General features: G+C 54.7%; 1 protein-coding gene and 1 long non-coding RNA gene across 4 annotated transcripts in view; one reads left to right on the forward strand and one right to left on the reverse strand.

Moving 5' to 3' along the window:
- Nucleotides 1–9,512, forward strand: part of SLC8A2 (solute carrier family 8 member A2) — a 32,119-nt gene extending 22,607 nt beyond the window's left edge. For 2 of the 3 annotated variants that reach the window (XM_045531306.1, XM_045531307.1), the window contains 4 exons: nt 1,454–1,578; nt 1,863–1,962; nt 6,146–6,424; nt 7,728–8,556. In XM_045531306.1, the coding sequence (XP_045387262.1) occupies nt 1,454–1,578; nt 1,863–1,962; nt 6,146–6,424; nt 7,728–8,104 (881 nt within the window). In that variant the 3' untranslated portion in view covers nt 8,105–8,556. Of the gene's footprint in view, nt 1–1,453; nt 1,579–1,862; nt 1,963–6,145; nt 6,425–7,727 lie in introns of all 3 variants that reach the window. The other variant, XM_045531305.1, reaches the window with a different exon arrangement.
- Nucleotides 9,513–12,412: 2,900 nt separating this feature from the next.
- On the reverse strand, nt 12,413–13,267 carry LOC123623896. Its single transcript, XR_006730038.1, has 3 exons — nt 13,162–13,267; nt 12,926–12,995; nt 12,413–12,557 (listed from the first exon to the last, which is right to left on the reverse strand). It is a non-coding gene; the product is annotated as an uncharacterized LOC123623896 (long non-coding RNA).
- Between the last annotated feature and the right edge of the window lie 2,006 nt (nt 13,268–15,273).

The following is a 15,273-nucleotide window of genomic DNA, read 5'->3' on the forward strand; positions in this document are numbered from 1 at the left end:
AAGGGATTTTGGTTAGAATTGGGGACAGGTCAGAAATTGGGGTGAGAGTGGGGGCTAGGGTCAGTGGCTTATAGATCATGACAGTAGTTTGGGAGTCAAGGTCAGAATTGGGGCTTAGGGTTAGGATTAGGGTTAGACTAAAAGTTGTATTAGTTCGTTAGGGTAAGTAATACAAGCTGCTGGAACAAATAGACCTGCCAATCTCAGTAGCTTAACTAAAACCAAAAAAAGTTATTTCCTTCTCTGGGAAAGTTTTTTAAGAGCGTTCATGGTGGGTGGGTGGCTTTCTTCTGCCATGCGGCCATCCCATCTTGTGGCTCCACTGTGCCACGGAGCTTTGGCATCGTGTCTGGGCTCTGCTTCCAGCTGGCGAAGAGGGCGAGAGTCTGCAGGATCACATGGGAGATTTGCGGGGGCTTAGCCTGGAGGGACGGTCCCTGGCTTCTGCTCACATTCCATTGTCTGTAACTCAGTCACACGGCCACACCCAGATGCAAGGAAGGCTGGGAAATGTAGTTCAGCTCTTTGCCCAGGAAGGGACAAAAACAGGTTCAGGTGATCACATAACAGTCTTTGCCAGTTGGCCAAGTTCTTTGTTAGTGATGGTGTCAGAGTTGGGAGTTGGGACTGAGGTTTGGGGTCTGGTGTAGGACTGGAGTTAGGTCTGGAGCTGGAGTCTGGGATTTGGCTTGGGGTTATTGGTGGCCCAAGTTATGGGGAGTGTTAGAGTTGGGATTGGGGTTTAGGGTTAGGGTTGGGTTGAGGGTTGGGGTTTGGAGTCAGTGTTGGTGATGGGTTTACATTTGGGGTCACAGTGAGAAGCTCAGAGCTGTGGACCAGAGGTAGGGGTGGGCTGTGCTGGGCTTGGAATGAAGGGTCAGCACACCCTGGGGAGATAGGTGAGCTCAGGACCAGGATATAGGTGGGTCTCGGTCCAAGATTTGTATCTTCCTGTTTCCTCACCACCTAAGACACCCTCTAGGATATTTCTAGAGCTTGGATGTAGAGGCCAGGCCTCTTCCCACCAGGGCAGGGTGGTGGTAATGATGATGGTGATAATAATAAACATAAAATTTATATTTGTTATGTGCTGGGCACTGTTCTAACCACTTCACATGAATTAACTCATTTAACTCTCACAACCACCTTATGAGGTAGGTACTGTTATTGTGCCCGTTTTACAGATTTGAAAACTGAGGCATAGAGAGGCTAAGGCATTGCCCAAGGTCACACAGCCTTTACCACATGAACCCCAGAGCCCACCAACTAAGCTTCATGGACGAGCCTACAGGCTGAGGGACAGGGTGGTCAGGTGGGAGCTGGGAGGAGTCACCACGGAGGCTTCCCAGAGAACAGATAGGTTTTCGCCATCTGTGGGAACAGGTAGCGAAAGTGTCGCAGGCCCAGTTAGGTAGGTCTCCTGGGAGTCTAACTCCAGTCCCTCATGCTTCAGGGGACGGGGACAGGAAACTGACGGCCGAGGAGGAGGAGGCTCGGAGGATAGCAGAGATGGGCAAGCCAGTTCTTGGGGAAAACTGCCGGCTGGAGGTCATCATTGAAGAGTCGTATGATTTTAAGGTGACTTGATGGGGCCTCACCTTCCTGGGATCTGGCCTGGGTCATTTCCTTGGGGAGGGCCTGGAAAGAGAGGAGCCCTGAGGGTCCCAAGGACAGGCTGACAAAGGGCCCCTCGTCAGCACCACGGACAGGGCACGGCCCCTGCTTCCTTGCTGGCTGGCAGGACTGGGCTGTGGAAGGTTGAGGACCCCTGGGCACAGGTGTGAGCCCCCAGCCCCAGCGCCCCTCGTGTAGCTGCCCTGGGTTGCTCAGGCGCAATGGTCTCTCCGCCCTCTCATCCCCAGAACACGGTGGATAAACTCATCAAGAAAACGAACTTGGCCTTGGTAATTGGGACCCATTCGTGGAGGGAGCAGTTTTTAGAGGCAATTACGGTGAGCGCAGGTAAGTGGGGAGGGAGGAGAGAGAAGAGAGAGAGAGAACGAGACGCAGAGAAAGGAGGAGAAATGGATGGAAAGACGGGCGGGAAAGAGGGACTGGGAGCGAAGAACAAGGCGACAGAGAAAAGACAGATGGCAGGAGAGACACAGACACGAAGATAAAGAAACAGAGAGGTACAGAAAGACAAAGGAAAAGATAGTAGGAGATGCCAGCAGGAGAGACCGACACACAAGGACGTACACCCAGAAAAGAGGGGTCCCGGCCTGGGCTTTCTACCCGTGTTAGGCAGTTGGAGGTGGGAACAGGTTAAATGGTGTGGCCTCCCCAGACAGAGCCTGGCTCCTCTGTTGCCATGGAGACAGTCGCCAGGGCACCCAGCTGTCTCCCACCTGCGCGGGTCCCCACCCTCCTTTGCCTCAGACAGGCCCGCACTGCCCCCTTGTGGCCAGAGACACTATGCCACTTAGATTCACAGACTGTCTTGGAGGCCAACATTGGGCCTTTGTGATACAGATTGGGGAAACTGAGGCTCAGAGGGACTGGCCTGAAGTCCCACGGGGAGTCCAGAAAGGGTCAGAGCTCAGGGTTTCCATCTCATACAACATCAGGTTTCCTTACGGGAGGCCTGAAAGCACATAGGAATTGTGGTTGGGAAGAAACTGTCGAGTAATAGCAAAAGATACCGGGCTTCGGAGACGGATGAAGCCGGGTGGCGGTTAGAGACACCAGCCTGTAGGCCTAATACAAGCAAAATGACATCTCCCTCAGAAGCCACATTCTCTCAACATATTCTGAGGGGGACAATGTTAGGGACACAGAGGTGGCCGAGACAGCCCTGGCCCTGTCCTCATGGAGCTTACAGTCAAGTAGGGGGGACAGACGTGTCAGGGAGAATGACAACCTAGACTGGGCAGGGCTGAGGCAGGGAACCCCGTGGAGAGCCCAGCTGGGGTGCCTGGTCCAGCCTAGAGGCCAGGGAGAGCTTCCTGGAGGAGGTGGTACCTGAGCTGGGTCTTCAGATCGGAATAACTGCCAGCCAGGAGCAGGGAGAAGACAGGGAGGGTGTTCCAGGCAGAAGGGAAGCCAAGCACAGAAGTCTAGACGTGTGCGAGATTATGGCACATTTGGGGAGGGCGCCTAGTTTGGGGGGTGGGGAAGAGGTATAAGATGAGGCTGAAAGTCAGCGGAGTCCCGACCACACAGGTCCTTGCGGGCCGCTGTAGGGGGCTTGCGTGTCATTTCAAACACACTAGGAAGCCATGAGAGTTCTGGATGAGAGGAGCCCTGGGAGGGAGGGAGCTTGTAGGAGACAGTGGAGAGAGTGGGGGGTGTGGGCGGAGGCTGTAGTGACTGCAGGGGATGGGCCCTGCCATCTGGTTTGAGCTCCATCCAGCACCAGTGGGGAGCCGGAAAGGGGCTCTTGGAGCTGAGCGGGAGGGCGAGTGAGGCAAAACTGGAGCAAGGCGTGAGGTGGTGGCCACGGAGGCCCAGCGTGTGTCGGGTTGCAGATCCACAGACACCAGGTGGCTAGATGGGAGCACTGTTGGAGTGGAGGGACACTGACAGCCAGAATGATCACAGGGACAGCAATAATCATGATGACGATGAAGATGGCGACACTGTCATGTCTTGAGTGCCAGGTATGGCTGAGAGTTCGTTTCCCTGTGAACCCATTTGATTCTCGTTCCCCCAGCGTCCAGATTGGTGCTTGATCACCCTGCACTCTGTCCAACATGCACCTTTTTTTTCTGAGACAGAGTCTCGCTGTGTTGCCCGGACTAGAGTGCCATGGCGTCAGCCTAGCTCACAGCAACCTCAAACTCCTGGGCTCAAGCAATCCTCCTGCCTCAGCCTCCTGAGTAGCTGGGACTACAGGCATGCGCCACCATGCCCGGCTAAATTTTTTTTCTCTATACATATTTTTTTAGCTGTCCAAATCATTTCTTTCTATTTTTAGTAGAGACAGGGTCTCGCTCTTGCTCAGGCTGGTCTCGAACTCCTGACCTCGAGCGATCCTCCTGCCTCGGCCTCCCAGAGTGCTAGGATTACAGGTATGAGCCACCGTGCCCGGCCCAGCATGCACTTTTTGATGCTTGTGAGCCCAGAGCTGCTGGAGGGGCTCACGGAGAAGGGGGAGAAGGGCACTTCTCACTCCTGTAGGGATGAATCGTGTCCCAGCTGGCACATGCAGGCGCTTTTGTATTGCCTTTACCCCTCTTCCTAGACTGTCAGCTCTTTGCAAGCTGGACTTGGTTTGGAGCATCTTTGAATCCCCCCAAGCACTGAAAGGGCTTTCAGCAGTAATGATCAAAGCAACAATAGTAACATTGGAGACGTGCAAGGCTCTGCTGAGAGCATTTTGCACGAACTGACTCATGTAGTCATCACCTTCTATTGAGGCAGGTCCAACAATTACTCCCACTTCCCAGATAGACACCTGGAGGCTCAGAGGGCAGATCCAAGGTTTGACACCAGAGAAGTAGCTCTAGGATCACAGGTGTAACCACAAGCCTCCCTTTAAATGGGAGAGGCTCAAGAAGTGAGCAGAGGCCAAGTCCAAGAGTGTAGGCCTGGGTTTGAGGGCAATAGGGAGCCAAGGTAGGATTTGGAGCAGGGCAAGGAGAAGCCTCAAGTGATGCAGTGATACAGCCCCCTCGCTCCCAAAGAGCGTGGCCTCCCTGCTCTGACCTCAGCCATATCTCACAGTGGTTCAGTTAGGGACGCATTCAGCAGCAAGCAGCAGAAAACTCAACCACAAGTGGCTTAAGCACATTGAAGTTTATTTTCCTCATGGCGCAAAAAGAATCCATCGTGGGCGATGAGTTGGTGCAGCAGCTCAGTCATGTCATTAAGAAATCACAAAATCTCCTCCTTTATTTCTCCTTCCCACTCTCAGCTTTCGCCCTCGTGGTTGCAAGAGGGCTGCTGCCCCTCACGTCTGTATTCCAAGCGGGAAGAATGAGGAAATGGGGAAGCAGGAAGGGGCAGTGTGCCCGTCAAGTTTCGGTTTGAAGTTTTAGTTTCTAGTTCCATTTTATTTGGGGTCACGGGAAAAACCTCATTCTTGAGATGTAGCAAGCAGAACCAAGAAACCACACAAACCACTTGGTTAAGCATTTACTAATCCAAGCATTTCTGTCTTTAACAAGCCAAGTGGCTAAGTAAGCCTAGAAAAGTGAGAAAGAGACATATGACCTGAACCCCGGGAACTGGTCAGTCTCTCTCTGCCTCCACTGCCACCATGTGTACTCTGCTTGCTGACATTCTGGTGTTTCTTGAAGAGAGCAAGTCGAGGAGCCTTCAGGTTGAACCCGGGACGTGGCTCTGTGATTGGTGGCCGTCCTGGCTTTTATTCCCTGGCTCTCTGAGGGACTGGTTGGGGTGACAATAATTCTTATCAGCATCCTTCCAGATGCAATGCTTGGCACATTGCTTCTCACACATCATGTTATGCTATTCCGTTTAGGGTGAAGTAGACAAAACATTTCATTTGTGCTTTCACGTTTCAGAAGTCACTACAGGTCAAAAGCAGGTCAAGTGAGGTCACAATAGGTGATTCGACTCTAAGAATGAAGTATTCAGCTGAAGACATGGCCACTGCTAGCTGCAAGGAATTCTTGGAAAGTGAATACTGTATTTTTACCTAAGGACATGGCTGTTGCTAGCCTCAAAGGACTCTGGGAAAGTGACTAATTTTAGCTGGGTCTATGGCTCTCTAGCTGCAAGGGATTCTGGGAAAATGAGTGCATGGCGTGGAGCACGTGGCTGCAGTCAGCTGCAGTGAATCTGAGGAAGTGAATATTTCTAGCTGTGGACATGGCTTTCAGTAGCTGTAAAGGCTTCTGGGAAAAGGAATATTTTTAGCTAGTCGTATGGCTGTCTCCAGCAGCAAAGGATCCTGGGAAGCTGAATATTTTTAGCTGGGCACAAATGGCCTCCTCTAGCTTCAAGGGATTCTGGGAAAGTAAATATTTTCTTACCTAGGCCCGTTCATCCTCCTCGCTGCAAGGGATTGTGGGAAAGTATCTGTGTGGCTGCTGACATGGCCACACCTAGCTGCAAGGGATTCTGGGAAGGTAATTGGTTTTGTGGGACTTGCTGTCTGGAAATTAAACAAAATGGGGCCTCTGTAGGCGAGGAAGAAGGAGGTACGGGTGGGTGCCCCAGCTGGGTCGTGTGCCCACAGGGGACGAGGAGGAGGAGGAGGACGGGTCCCGGGAGGAGCGGCTGCCGTCATGCTTCGACTACGTGATGCACTTCCTGACGGTGTTCTGGAAGGTGCTGTTTGCCTGCGTGCCCCCCACCGAGTACTGCCATGGCTGGGCCTGCTTTGGTGTCTGCATCCTGGTCATCGGCCTGCTCACTGCTCTCATTGGGGACCTCGCTTCCCATTTTGGCTGCACCGTTGGCCTCAAGGACTCTGTCAACGCTGTTGTCTTCGTGGCCCTGGGCACCTCCATCCCTGGTAACACCCCGGGAGGCTGCTTGTTGGGGGCGGGGGTCTCAGAGAAGCCTGGTGGGGGCAGCACAAGGGAAAGATGCTGCAGACACAGGGCAGTAGAGGGCCCCAGAGAAATAGAAGCCAGGCAGCGGGTCCCGAACATGCAAAGTGTGACCTGAACCCTCCCCACAAGCGACCAGGTGGAATGTCCCACAGATTTAAAGCTTTGGGAAAAGGGAGAAACCAGACAATGGATTCCACAGAAAGAAGGGGACTGGGCACTGAAGAGACCAGTATCGGAATAGGGGTCCCCTAGAAATAAGGTGGGGACATCATAGAAACAAGGGGGTATCCACAGAAACAAGATGTTAATGCCCCATCCTCCAAGAAACCAGCCAGAAGATTCCATAGAACTGTGCCGGCAGGCGGAGCCAGAGCCAGGGCCCGCGTCTCAAAGGCTTAATTAAGTGCAAACCGAATGTTAGACGAGGGGGTGGCACAGAAATCAGGTGGCGGGGCCTCCGAGACTAAAGGGTATGTCCCAGGGAAACACAACGGCTATGACCCCCCTCTTCCCAAATAAACCCAGGGAGGGTCCCTTAGAAACAAGGTGGCAAGACTGAAATTCTTACAGGAGTGGGAAGAACAGGTGTGGAGGGGCTGGAACCTTTGTTTTCCCTGTCACTGCGTTCACCAGCCAGGTGGTGGCGCTGTAGGCCCAGAGAGCAGGCAGTGGGGTGGGGACTCTCACCTGCGGCTTTCTGATGCCTGCGCCCCACACCGGAGACTTGAGTTAGCAAGATGTTCGGGATTTGGGGAGGCCACAGAAACCAGGCTGTGCGCCTGCTAGCACCCAGTGCGGGCGGGGGCCGACAGGAAAGGGGTGCGTGTGGATGCGGTCTGGCGCTTGTCTCTGTCCAGCCAGGGGGTTCGTGGAATCAGACAGTGATTCCCATCAGCGGGTCCCGCAGAATGCAGGTGGCGGGTTCCGCAAAAATCAGGCACTGAGTCCAACAGAAGGCAGGCAGCGGGTCACATCGAAAGCAGGAAGCAAGTCTCGTAAGTCCCCTAGAAAACAGACAGCGGGTCCCGCTCAGGGCAGGCAGGTCCCTCGGAAAGGCACCAGCGGGGCAGGGCGAGCGGGCAGAGAGGTGGCGACGGACCCTGCCTCTTGGGTGGGGTCAGGGGGCTCTAGCCCACACTGCCCGCACGGAGCTCCGGGAATAGGGGGCGGGCCGCAGAAACTGGGGTCCTAGGGACAGCAGGCGACGCCAGCCGTGCGGGTGGCGCGCGGAGCCCGTCCGACTCGCGTGTCTCTGCCCCACAGACACGTTTGCCAGCAAGGTGGCGGCGCTGCAGGACCAGTGCGCGGACGCGTCCATCGGCAACGTGACCGGCTCCAACGCGGTGAACGTGTTCCTGGGCCTGGGCGTGGCCTGGTCGGTGGCCGCCGTGTACTGGGCGGTGCAGGGCCGCCCCTTCGAGGTGCGCACCGGCACGCTGGCCTTCTCCGTCACGCTCTTCACCGTCTTCGCCTTCGTGGGCATCGCCGTGCTGCTGTACCGGCGCCGGCCGCACATCGGCGGCGAGCTGGGCGGCCCGCGCGGACCCAAGCTCGCCACCACCGCGCTCTTCCTGGGCCTCTGGCTCCTCTACATCCTCTTCGCCAGCCTCGAGGCGTACTGCCACATCCGGGGCTTCTAGGGCCTCCGCGGGGACTCGGCCGCCCCCGCCCCCGGGGAGGGGTGGCGGGGCCTCGGCCGCACCTGCTCTTGGACCCTCGGCTCCTTTGCCCTCCCGACTCAGCCTCCTGTCCTGGGACTCAGCCTCTCTCTCCTGGGGTCTGATCTCCCCCCTCCTTTGTCCCCAGTAGCTCAGCCTCCCTCTCCCCGCCAGGAGCCTCCCCCGCTCCTCCTCTGGGGAACAGCCCTGTGGTTACCCCACTGCCCCAGCTCGTCCCTGTTAGTCACCATCTGCACCACCGCCAGGGGGGACCACCCCGGTGACCATTCTTCTAGGGAATTTAAGGTCTTTCTCCCCAGACACCCGGCCTGGCTCTGTCCGATAAGTCTCCCTTCCCCGTGCCCCAGAGCCTCAGCACTTACCCTCCCTGGGGACCCGCGGAAGGAGGCTGATCTAGCCCAGGACGTCTTAGATCTCAGCCCTTCCGCGCAGCCCTCAGGGAGTCACGCTCAGCCCCAGGGGAAGGAACAGGTGCGCGTGACGAGGGCGCACACCTGTCCTGGTTGGTTTCTCCGCCCAGGCTCTCGGGAGGACGCTCATTCTGGAGGCTTGGAGAAGCGAGGGGAGAAGTTTGGGGTTTAAGTCCCAAGGTTTAGCTGGAGAAGGCACATTTTGAACCTGCAACTTCTCACATTCCAGCGCCCCCACTCACCCTCCACTACCTCTGAGAGCCTAGCCACGCCTTGGAGGGAGGGGCCTGTGTGTGTATATAGTGTGTTTGGGGGAGGGGGGACGTGGGAGGGTGCATGTCTTGGGGAAGGGGGGTGACAGACTTAACTTTTAAGAGGGCAGCGGACTCCCTCAGCCATGAGAACCGGCTTGGGGAGGAGGCCGGAAATCGAAGGAAGTCCAGCTGATCTCCCCTGACAATCTAGAAGGTTCATTTTGCCCTCAGTGCCAGCCAATCCGGGCAGGACCCTCGAAGAGACCGAGGGTCCCAGAGGACCAATGCTACAAGCCAGCAAATGCTGCCACATCTCTGCCTGATGGGGGGGGGGTGGGGTGGGGGTGGGGGGGTGGGACTGGACTAAGGGATCTGAGTGGGCATTTTTAACTTTCGAGGCCACCCATCTGTTGGTAGGCCATCTGCATTTTCTTATTGTTGATGTTTCCTGCCCAAAGGACACACCTGGGGTATGGGGAGTGCCACTCACTCCTTGGGCCCCTAGGATGACCCTGCTACCCCTATTCCTCCTGCTTCCCAAAGGTTTTTAGCATTCTAACGTCTTGTTGTGCATCGCATCAGCCCCAACATTCCAGACCCGTCACCCACTTCCCTTTTCTTCCCCAGCTCATCAGCATCAGTCGCTGTCGCTCTTCTGTGATTTCTGTAAAAGTTGCCATAAAACTTTGAAATTCTGCCTGAAAACAGTCATCCAGTGGGAAGTTGGGATTCAGGGCTAAGGTCTCTGGCAGATTTGGTCAACTGTGAAACCAGGTAATCTGGGTTTTTGCGGGCCCCTAGAGCTCTGCGGGACACACACACCCACATCTACCAGCTACACAAAAGGTCCATGGTGGGCTTCCGCTAGCCACGCCCCCACTATCTTCCTTGGGATTCCACTAGCCACGCCCCCACCACCAGCCTAGGGCTTCCACTAGCCACGCCCCCACCATCAGGCCTGGGCTTCCACTAGCCACGCCCCCACCTATCTGCCACAGACTATTCCTCTTCGTAGGGAATCCTGGGAACACAAAAGGGAAGGACCCTAATTTGCCTGAGCTGGAGAGCTGGGGCTGATGGGGTTTCCCGAATAAAGCAAGTCACTTGCTCAGATCCTGAAATAGGAGGGGTGTGTGTGTGAGCGTGTGTGTTGCAGATAAAAGGCACAGTGTATGGCAAGGTGTGCAGACTTGCGAGATAACGGTTTTTTCAGAGTCCTGCAAGTGGCCAGCGTGAACGCAGTGTGGCGTGTGGGGAGCACAGAGAAGTTAAGAGGACCAATTATAGGAGGAGAGTGGACGGGGCTGGAGAGGGGGTTCAGAGAGAGCATGCTGGCAGGAAAGGTGGCGCATTCATCCGAATGGAGCAGCCGGGGCTACTGAGGAGCGGGCAGGGTTAGGGGAGACCACGAGGGAAGGTGCAGCACCCCAGGCCTAGCAGCAGGGGGAGCAGTTACCACACCTGGGCTTGAAGGGGTGCGCAGAGGTGCCCGAGGCCCGAGAGACCGGCAGCGGCGGCTACAGTGTAGAAGAATGTCGCCACCCCTCGCCCCACCCTCGTCCCCTCCCACCCGCCAGTCTCCTGCTGTCGCCTCCCACTGGCTGAACCCAACCCGAACCCAAAGGTCAAGACAGGCAATAGGTGCTGGGGCATACAGGTCAGTCTGGGGGACGGGGTGCAGGGGGCGCAGAGCAGAAAGGGGAAGGGGAGGGTGGATCTGGGGACGGGGGTGTGCAACGCGGGGCACTTCCCAGGCTCGAGCAACCGAGGTGGGATAAGTGGAAGGACAGGTTCGGAGAAGATGCTGGATTGAGGTGGGTGCGTGCTGGGGGTGAGATGCCTATGCGACATCCAGAGATGCCAAGGAGAGGAGACACCTGGGGGGGGGGGCGCCTGGAGCTCAGGAGAGGGGGCCGGACTTGAAAGAGGTTTGGGAGCATGTAGGGTGAGGAGAGGGCATAAGCGGTGCCTTGAGGCACCCCAACACTTACGGGGCACAAGGGAGATGGGAGAGCTGTAGATAGATGGAGAAGGAGAAGCCAGAGAAGTAGGAGGGGAGCCAGGAGAAGAGTTTCCAGAATGAGGGCGTGGTCCGCGTGCAGGGGAGGGAGCTGAAGACTAAGACGCGCCTGTGGCTGGAGGCCCGGCTGGGCGGTCTGGCCGAGGGTGTGCGGGCAGAAGGGCCGACCTGGAGTGCGCAGGGAGTGGAGTGGGGAAAGTGAGGCAGAGCATGTAGACCCCTCTTTGGGGAGCCACGATGTGAAGGACAGGGACGGGGTTGCTGGGGGAAGAGCAGGGGGGCATTGGCTGTGGGGGCACAGGGAGCAGGTGAGGGACTGAAGGCCCGAGGACCAGGGGGACCACAGCTGCAGTGATGGACAACACCCCATGCTGGCACTGTGCTGGGCCCCCACTCAATCTCCCTAAATCCACCACCAATTCTGTGAATCACCCCCATTCTACAGAAGGGGAAACTGAGGCTCAGAGAGGTGAAAGTCTCATGGCTTGGAAGGGTAGAGATGGGGGAGGATGATGTCCCCGGTGCAGAATGGGACAAGGGACACCTTCGTATTAACAGGTGCAAACAGGGGAGCAGGCGACGAGGCAGGCAAAGGAGCGAGTCTGAGAGCAGGAAGATGAGTAGGGTCTCAGCTTCCAAGAGGGACAAATTGAGAGCTTGGGACTTGCAAAAGATAAGGAACATCACAAATGTCCCTTCACCTTGCCCCAAAGGTCATGATGCTCACCTGGACACAAAGAGTTCAATGGGGCCAGTTCCGGGGTGATTGAAATTGTCGTGGGAGGTAGCACAGTGTAATGACTGGCTTTCTCTGTGCCTCAGTTCCATGGTGTGGAAAGTGGGGACGATAATGATGCTAATGGGACCTGTTTCACAGGGCTGTTGTGAGGATTAAATGAATGTATATCAGAATCGCACCTGGCACATAGTACGAGCTCAATAAATGGAAATAGTTATACTTTCCAGATACACCCGGCTTCCTTCCTCACTCTCAGATTCTGTCTGTCTGTCTGTCTCTCACACGCGTACACATACAGCACAACTGCCGTCCTAGAACAGTCGCAAAAGGACAGAAAAATGCACAATTCCCACACATCTGCTTTGCTACCTGATTACATTTGCTGAATTACCCAAAAACTCAAGGGAGAAGAAATGGAGGCAGTGTCCTTCCTGTCCCTCCAGCCCCTGGAATTCTGTTGTTGTTGTTGTTTTAAGAGTCCTTCTGTTGTCTGCGGTGGAGTGAGGTGGTGTCATCATAGCTCACTGCAGCCTCAAACTCCTGGGCTCAAGCGATCCTCCTGCCTCAGCCTCCCAAGCAGCTGGGACTACAGGTGCGCCACCACCCCTGGCTAATTTTTCTATTTTATTGTAGAGATGGGGCCTTGCTTGTGCTCAGGCTGGTCTAGAACTCCTGGCCTCAAGTGATCCTCCCACTTTGACCTCCCAAAGTACTAGGATTACAGGCATGAGACACTGTGCCCGCCCCTAATATTTTTATTAATAGTAGTTAGATATGGGTTTAGAGGTGAATAAAAGGGATCTGAAATAATAGTGGCTTAAATAAAATAAGTGTTTATTTCTCTCTTGTGTAACAATCCCAGTCTGCTACGGCAACTCTATTTCATGAGGGCAGTCAAAGATCCAGCTCTCTTCTGCCTTGCTTCTCTGCCATGGCTAGAGTGTAGCCTTCATCCGCTTAGCCCAGGGTGGCTGACCTCGATGGTGTCATTCTAACCAGGAGGATGGACAAAGGGGACGGAGGGAAAAGGAGGGCCAGGGTCCACCTTCTCTTTCAGGCTTTGACCCAGGAGTTCTACACATCACTTCCTTCTACACCTCAGTGATCAGACTTGAGTCCCATGGCTACATCTAGCTTCAAGAGGAGTTTAAAAGTATAGGGTGTTTGTTCTGAATCATCATGCTAAACATCATGGAGAATTTTTAAGGAAAAGTGGGAGAATGGGTGTTGAGGGACAGTTAATAGCCTCTTCTGCAGAAAGAGTTGAGAGAACACAGAGTTGCTGCCCATCAGATGATGGGTACTGCGTGGAACCACCCCTGACATCAGTGCCAGAGGGTCTCAGATTCCTTGTCTCACCTGTGTGCAGACCAGGGGTGCCAGCTGGAGTGTCTGACTGACCAAACTTCTTGGGCCACGTGCCCATGGCCTAGAAGAAGAAGCATTTGGCCCATGGAGCTCCACTTTTACTAAGACCCACACAGTAGTGAATTCCCCACACATAGGAAGCCGAACATTCGCCTCAACCAATGTCCACTTCTCTCTCTGAGCCGCATCTTTCTCATCCATAAAATGAGGATAAGCAAAGCACCTACCTCCTAGGTGTGTTGTGATGATTAAGTGAGATGATCCACGTAACAACCTCTGCATGGTGAAGACTTCCTGTCACCATCATTGCCATCGTCATCATCATCACCACTTCAGCAGCGGCATCACATCATCACCGATATCACCACCGTCACCATTATCATCCTCACCATCACCACTGTCAACATCATCATCATTACCGTCATCACCATTATCATCATCACTGCCAACATCATCCTCATCACCACACCACCACCACCATCACCACTACCACCATCATCACTGTCAACATCATCATCGTCACCATCATCATTACTGTCAACATCACCATCATCATCATCCTCACCACCATCATCACCATCACCTTTGCCACCATCAGCATCACTATCTTTACCATCTTATCATCATCACCATCATCGCTATCATCATCCCCACCACCATCACCATGGCTACCATCAGCATATCCACCACCATCACCATCACCACAAACATGAACTACACCAGCACCCCCTGACCCGCACCTTCCCCCTCATTTACATTAGTTAAGTTAATGCCAACTGTGGTAATAGATAAACTCACAATTCTCAATGGCTGAACATAATCAAAGTTTATTTTGGACTCATACTGCAGTCAGGCAGCCTTCCATGTGACTCTGCCTCCACCAGGTCCCTGGAATATTCTCCATTTGGCCAACAGATGGAAGCAAAAGTGGTGAAGAAGGTACACCCACTTCTTAACCCCATCAGCCACATCACTGGGGCTCACATGCCGCTGGCCAGAACTGAGTCACATGGCCCACACTAGACTCGAGGGTCTGGGAATGTAGTCTCTAGCAGCCACTTCCCAGGGACCCTCTACTATGCAAGGGAAATATGAATGTTGGCGGGCCAGTTGGCTGTCTCTGGCATACAACAGGAAAACAGGATGACTCAGGAGAAGTTGAGTCTTGGGTATTTTTTCTCCAAACCCAGTGCCTTCTGTCTCCTTGGCCCCTGGAAACTTGCCCCATGCCCATCAACTGCTCCTTCCAATTCAGTCCAGATCCTCAAACACTCCCAAACACTGAAACCCACATTTCCTCAGCCTCATCTTTCCAAACAGTCGCCCCCAGGTCCTTAGCCTGTTTTCTCCAAATAAATCTTCAGTTTAAGACACCCCCCCTGCCTACCTTCCCCAATTTCCTACCCCTCGCACACCTTTCCCCGATGCTCCAAGCATCCTCATGGCCCCCGAGATGCTCCAGATTCCCTGACTCGCCCCCTTTTCTGAAAGGTTGTCTACCGCTGCACAACAAACCACCCCCAAACTTAGTGGCTTAAAAGAGCAATGTGTTAATATCATGTCTCATGGTTCCGTGGGTGGACTTGCCTCACCTAGGCCCTGGGGGTCGACTTGGGCAGTCTTTGCTTGGGGTCTGTCCCACGTTTGCAGTCAGATGTCCCCAGAGGCTGTGGTGGCGTAAAGCCTCAGCTGGGCTGCGTGTGCAGCATCACTCACTCCCGAGGCTGACAGCTGACACGAGCTGTCACTGAAAGCTGAGCCGGGGCTGTGATGGAGCTGCGTCTCCTGTGACCATTTCCATCTCTCTTCTTTGCTTCTTGTCCCAGCACTGCTGTCTCCCCTGTTTCCAGAGGTCTCTGCCTCTTTCCACCCTGTCTTCTCCATTTTGCTAATCCCACCCCCACTTCTCTCTCCCTCCCTCTCTTTGTATCTCTTTGTTTCCAAGTGTGTGTGTGTGTGTGTGTGTGTGTGTGTGTGCGTGTGCGTGTGCGTGTGTGTGTATGTGTGTGTGTGTGTGTGTAGCATTTTCTATTGCTGAGCAACGAACTGTGCCCCTGAAACTTGGGGGCTTAAAACAACGGTGTATTATTGTCCACAGTGCCTTGTGTGGATGCAGTGGCCCTTCTGCTTCATGTGGCGCTGGCTGAGGTCACGCATGTGGCCGTGTGCATTTTGGAGCTTGGCTGCGGCTAAAATGTGCAAGACGCCCCAGCTCGTGCTGGCAGTGGGTGCCATCTGTGGGCTTGGGGGGGCTTCCGTTCCCCCTGCCGCCCCCCTCCCATGATAGGCTAGACCAACGTCCTTACCACATGGGAACCCGGTTCCAAAACAGCAAACAG

Source organism: Lemur catta, chromosome 19 (genome assembly GCF_020740605.2).
Source record: "Lemur catta isolate mLemCat1 chromosome 19, mLemCat1.pri, whole genome shotgun sequence".
Taxonomy (NCBI): domain Eukaryota; kingdom Metazoa; phylum Chordata; class Mammalia; order Primates; family Lemuridae; genus Lemur; species Lemur catta.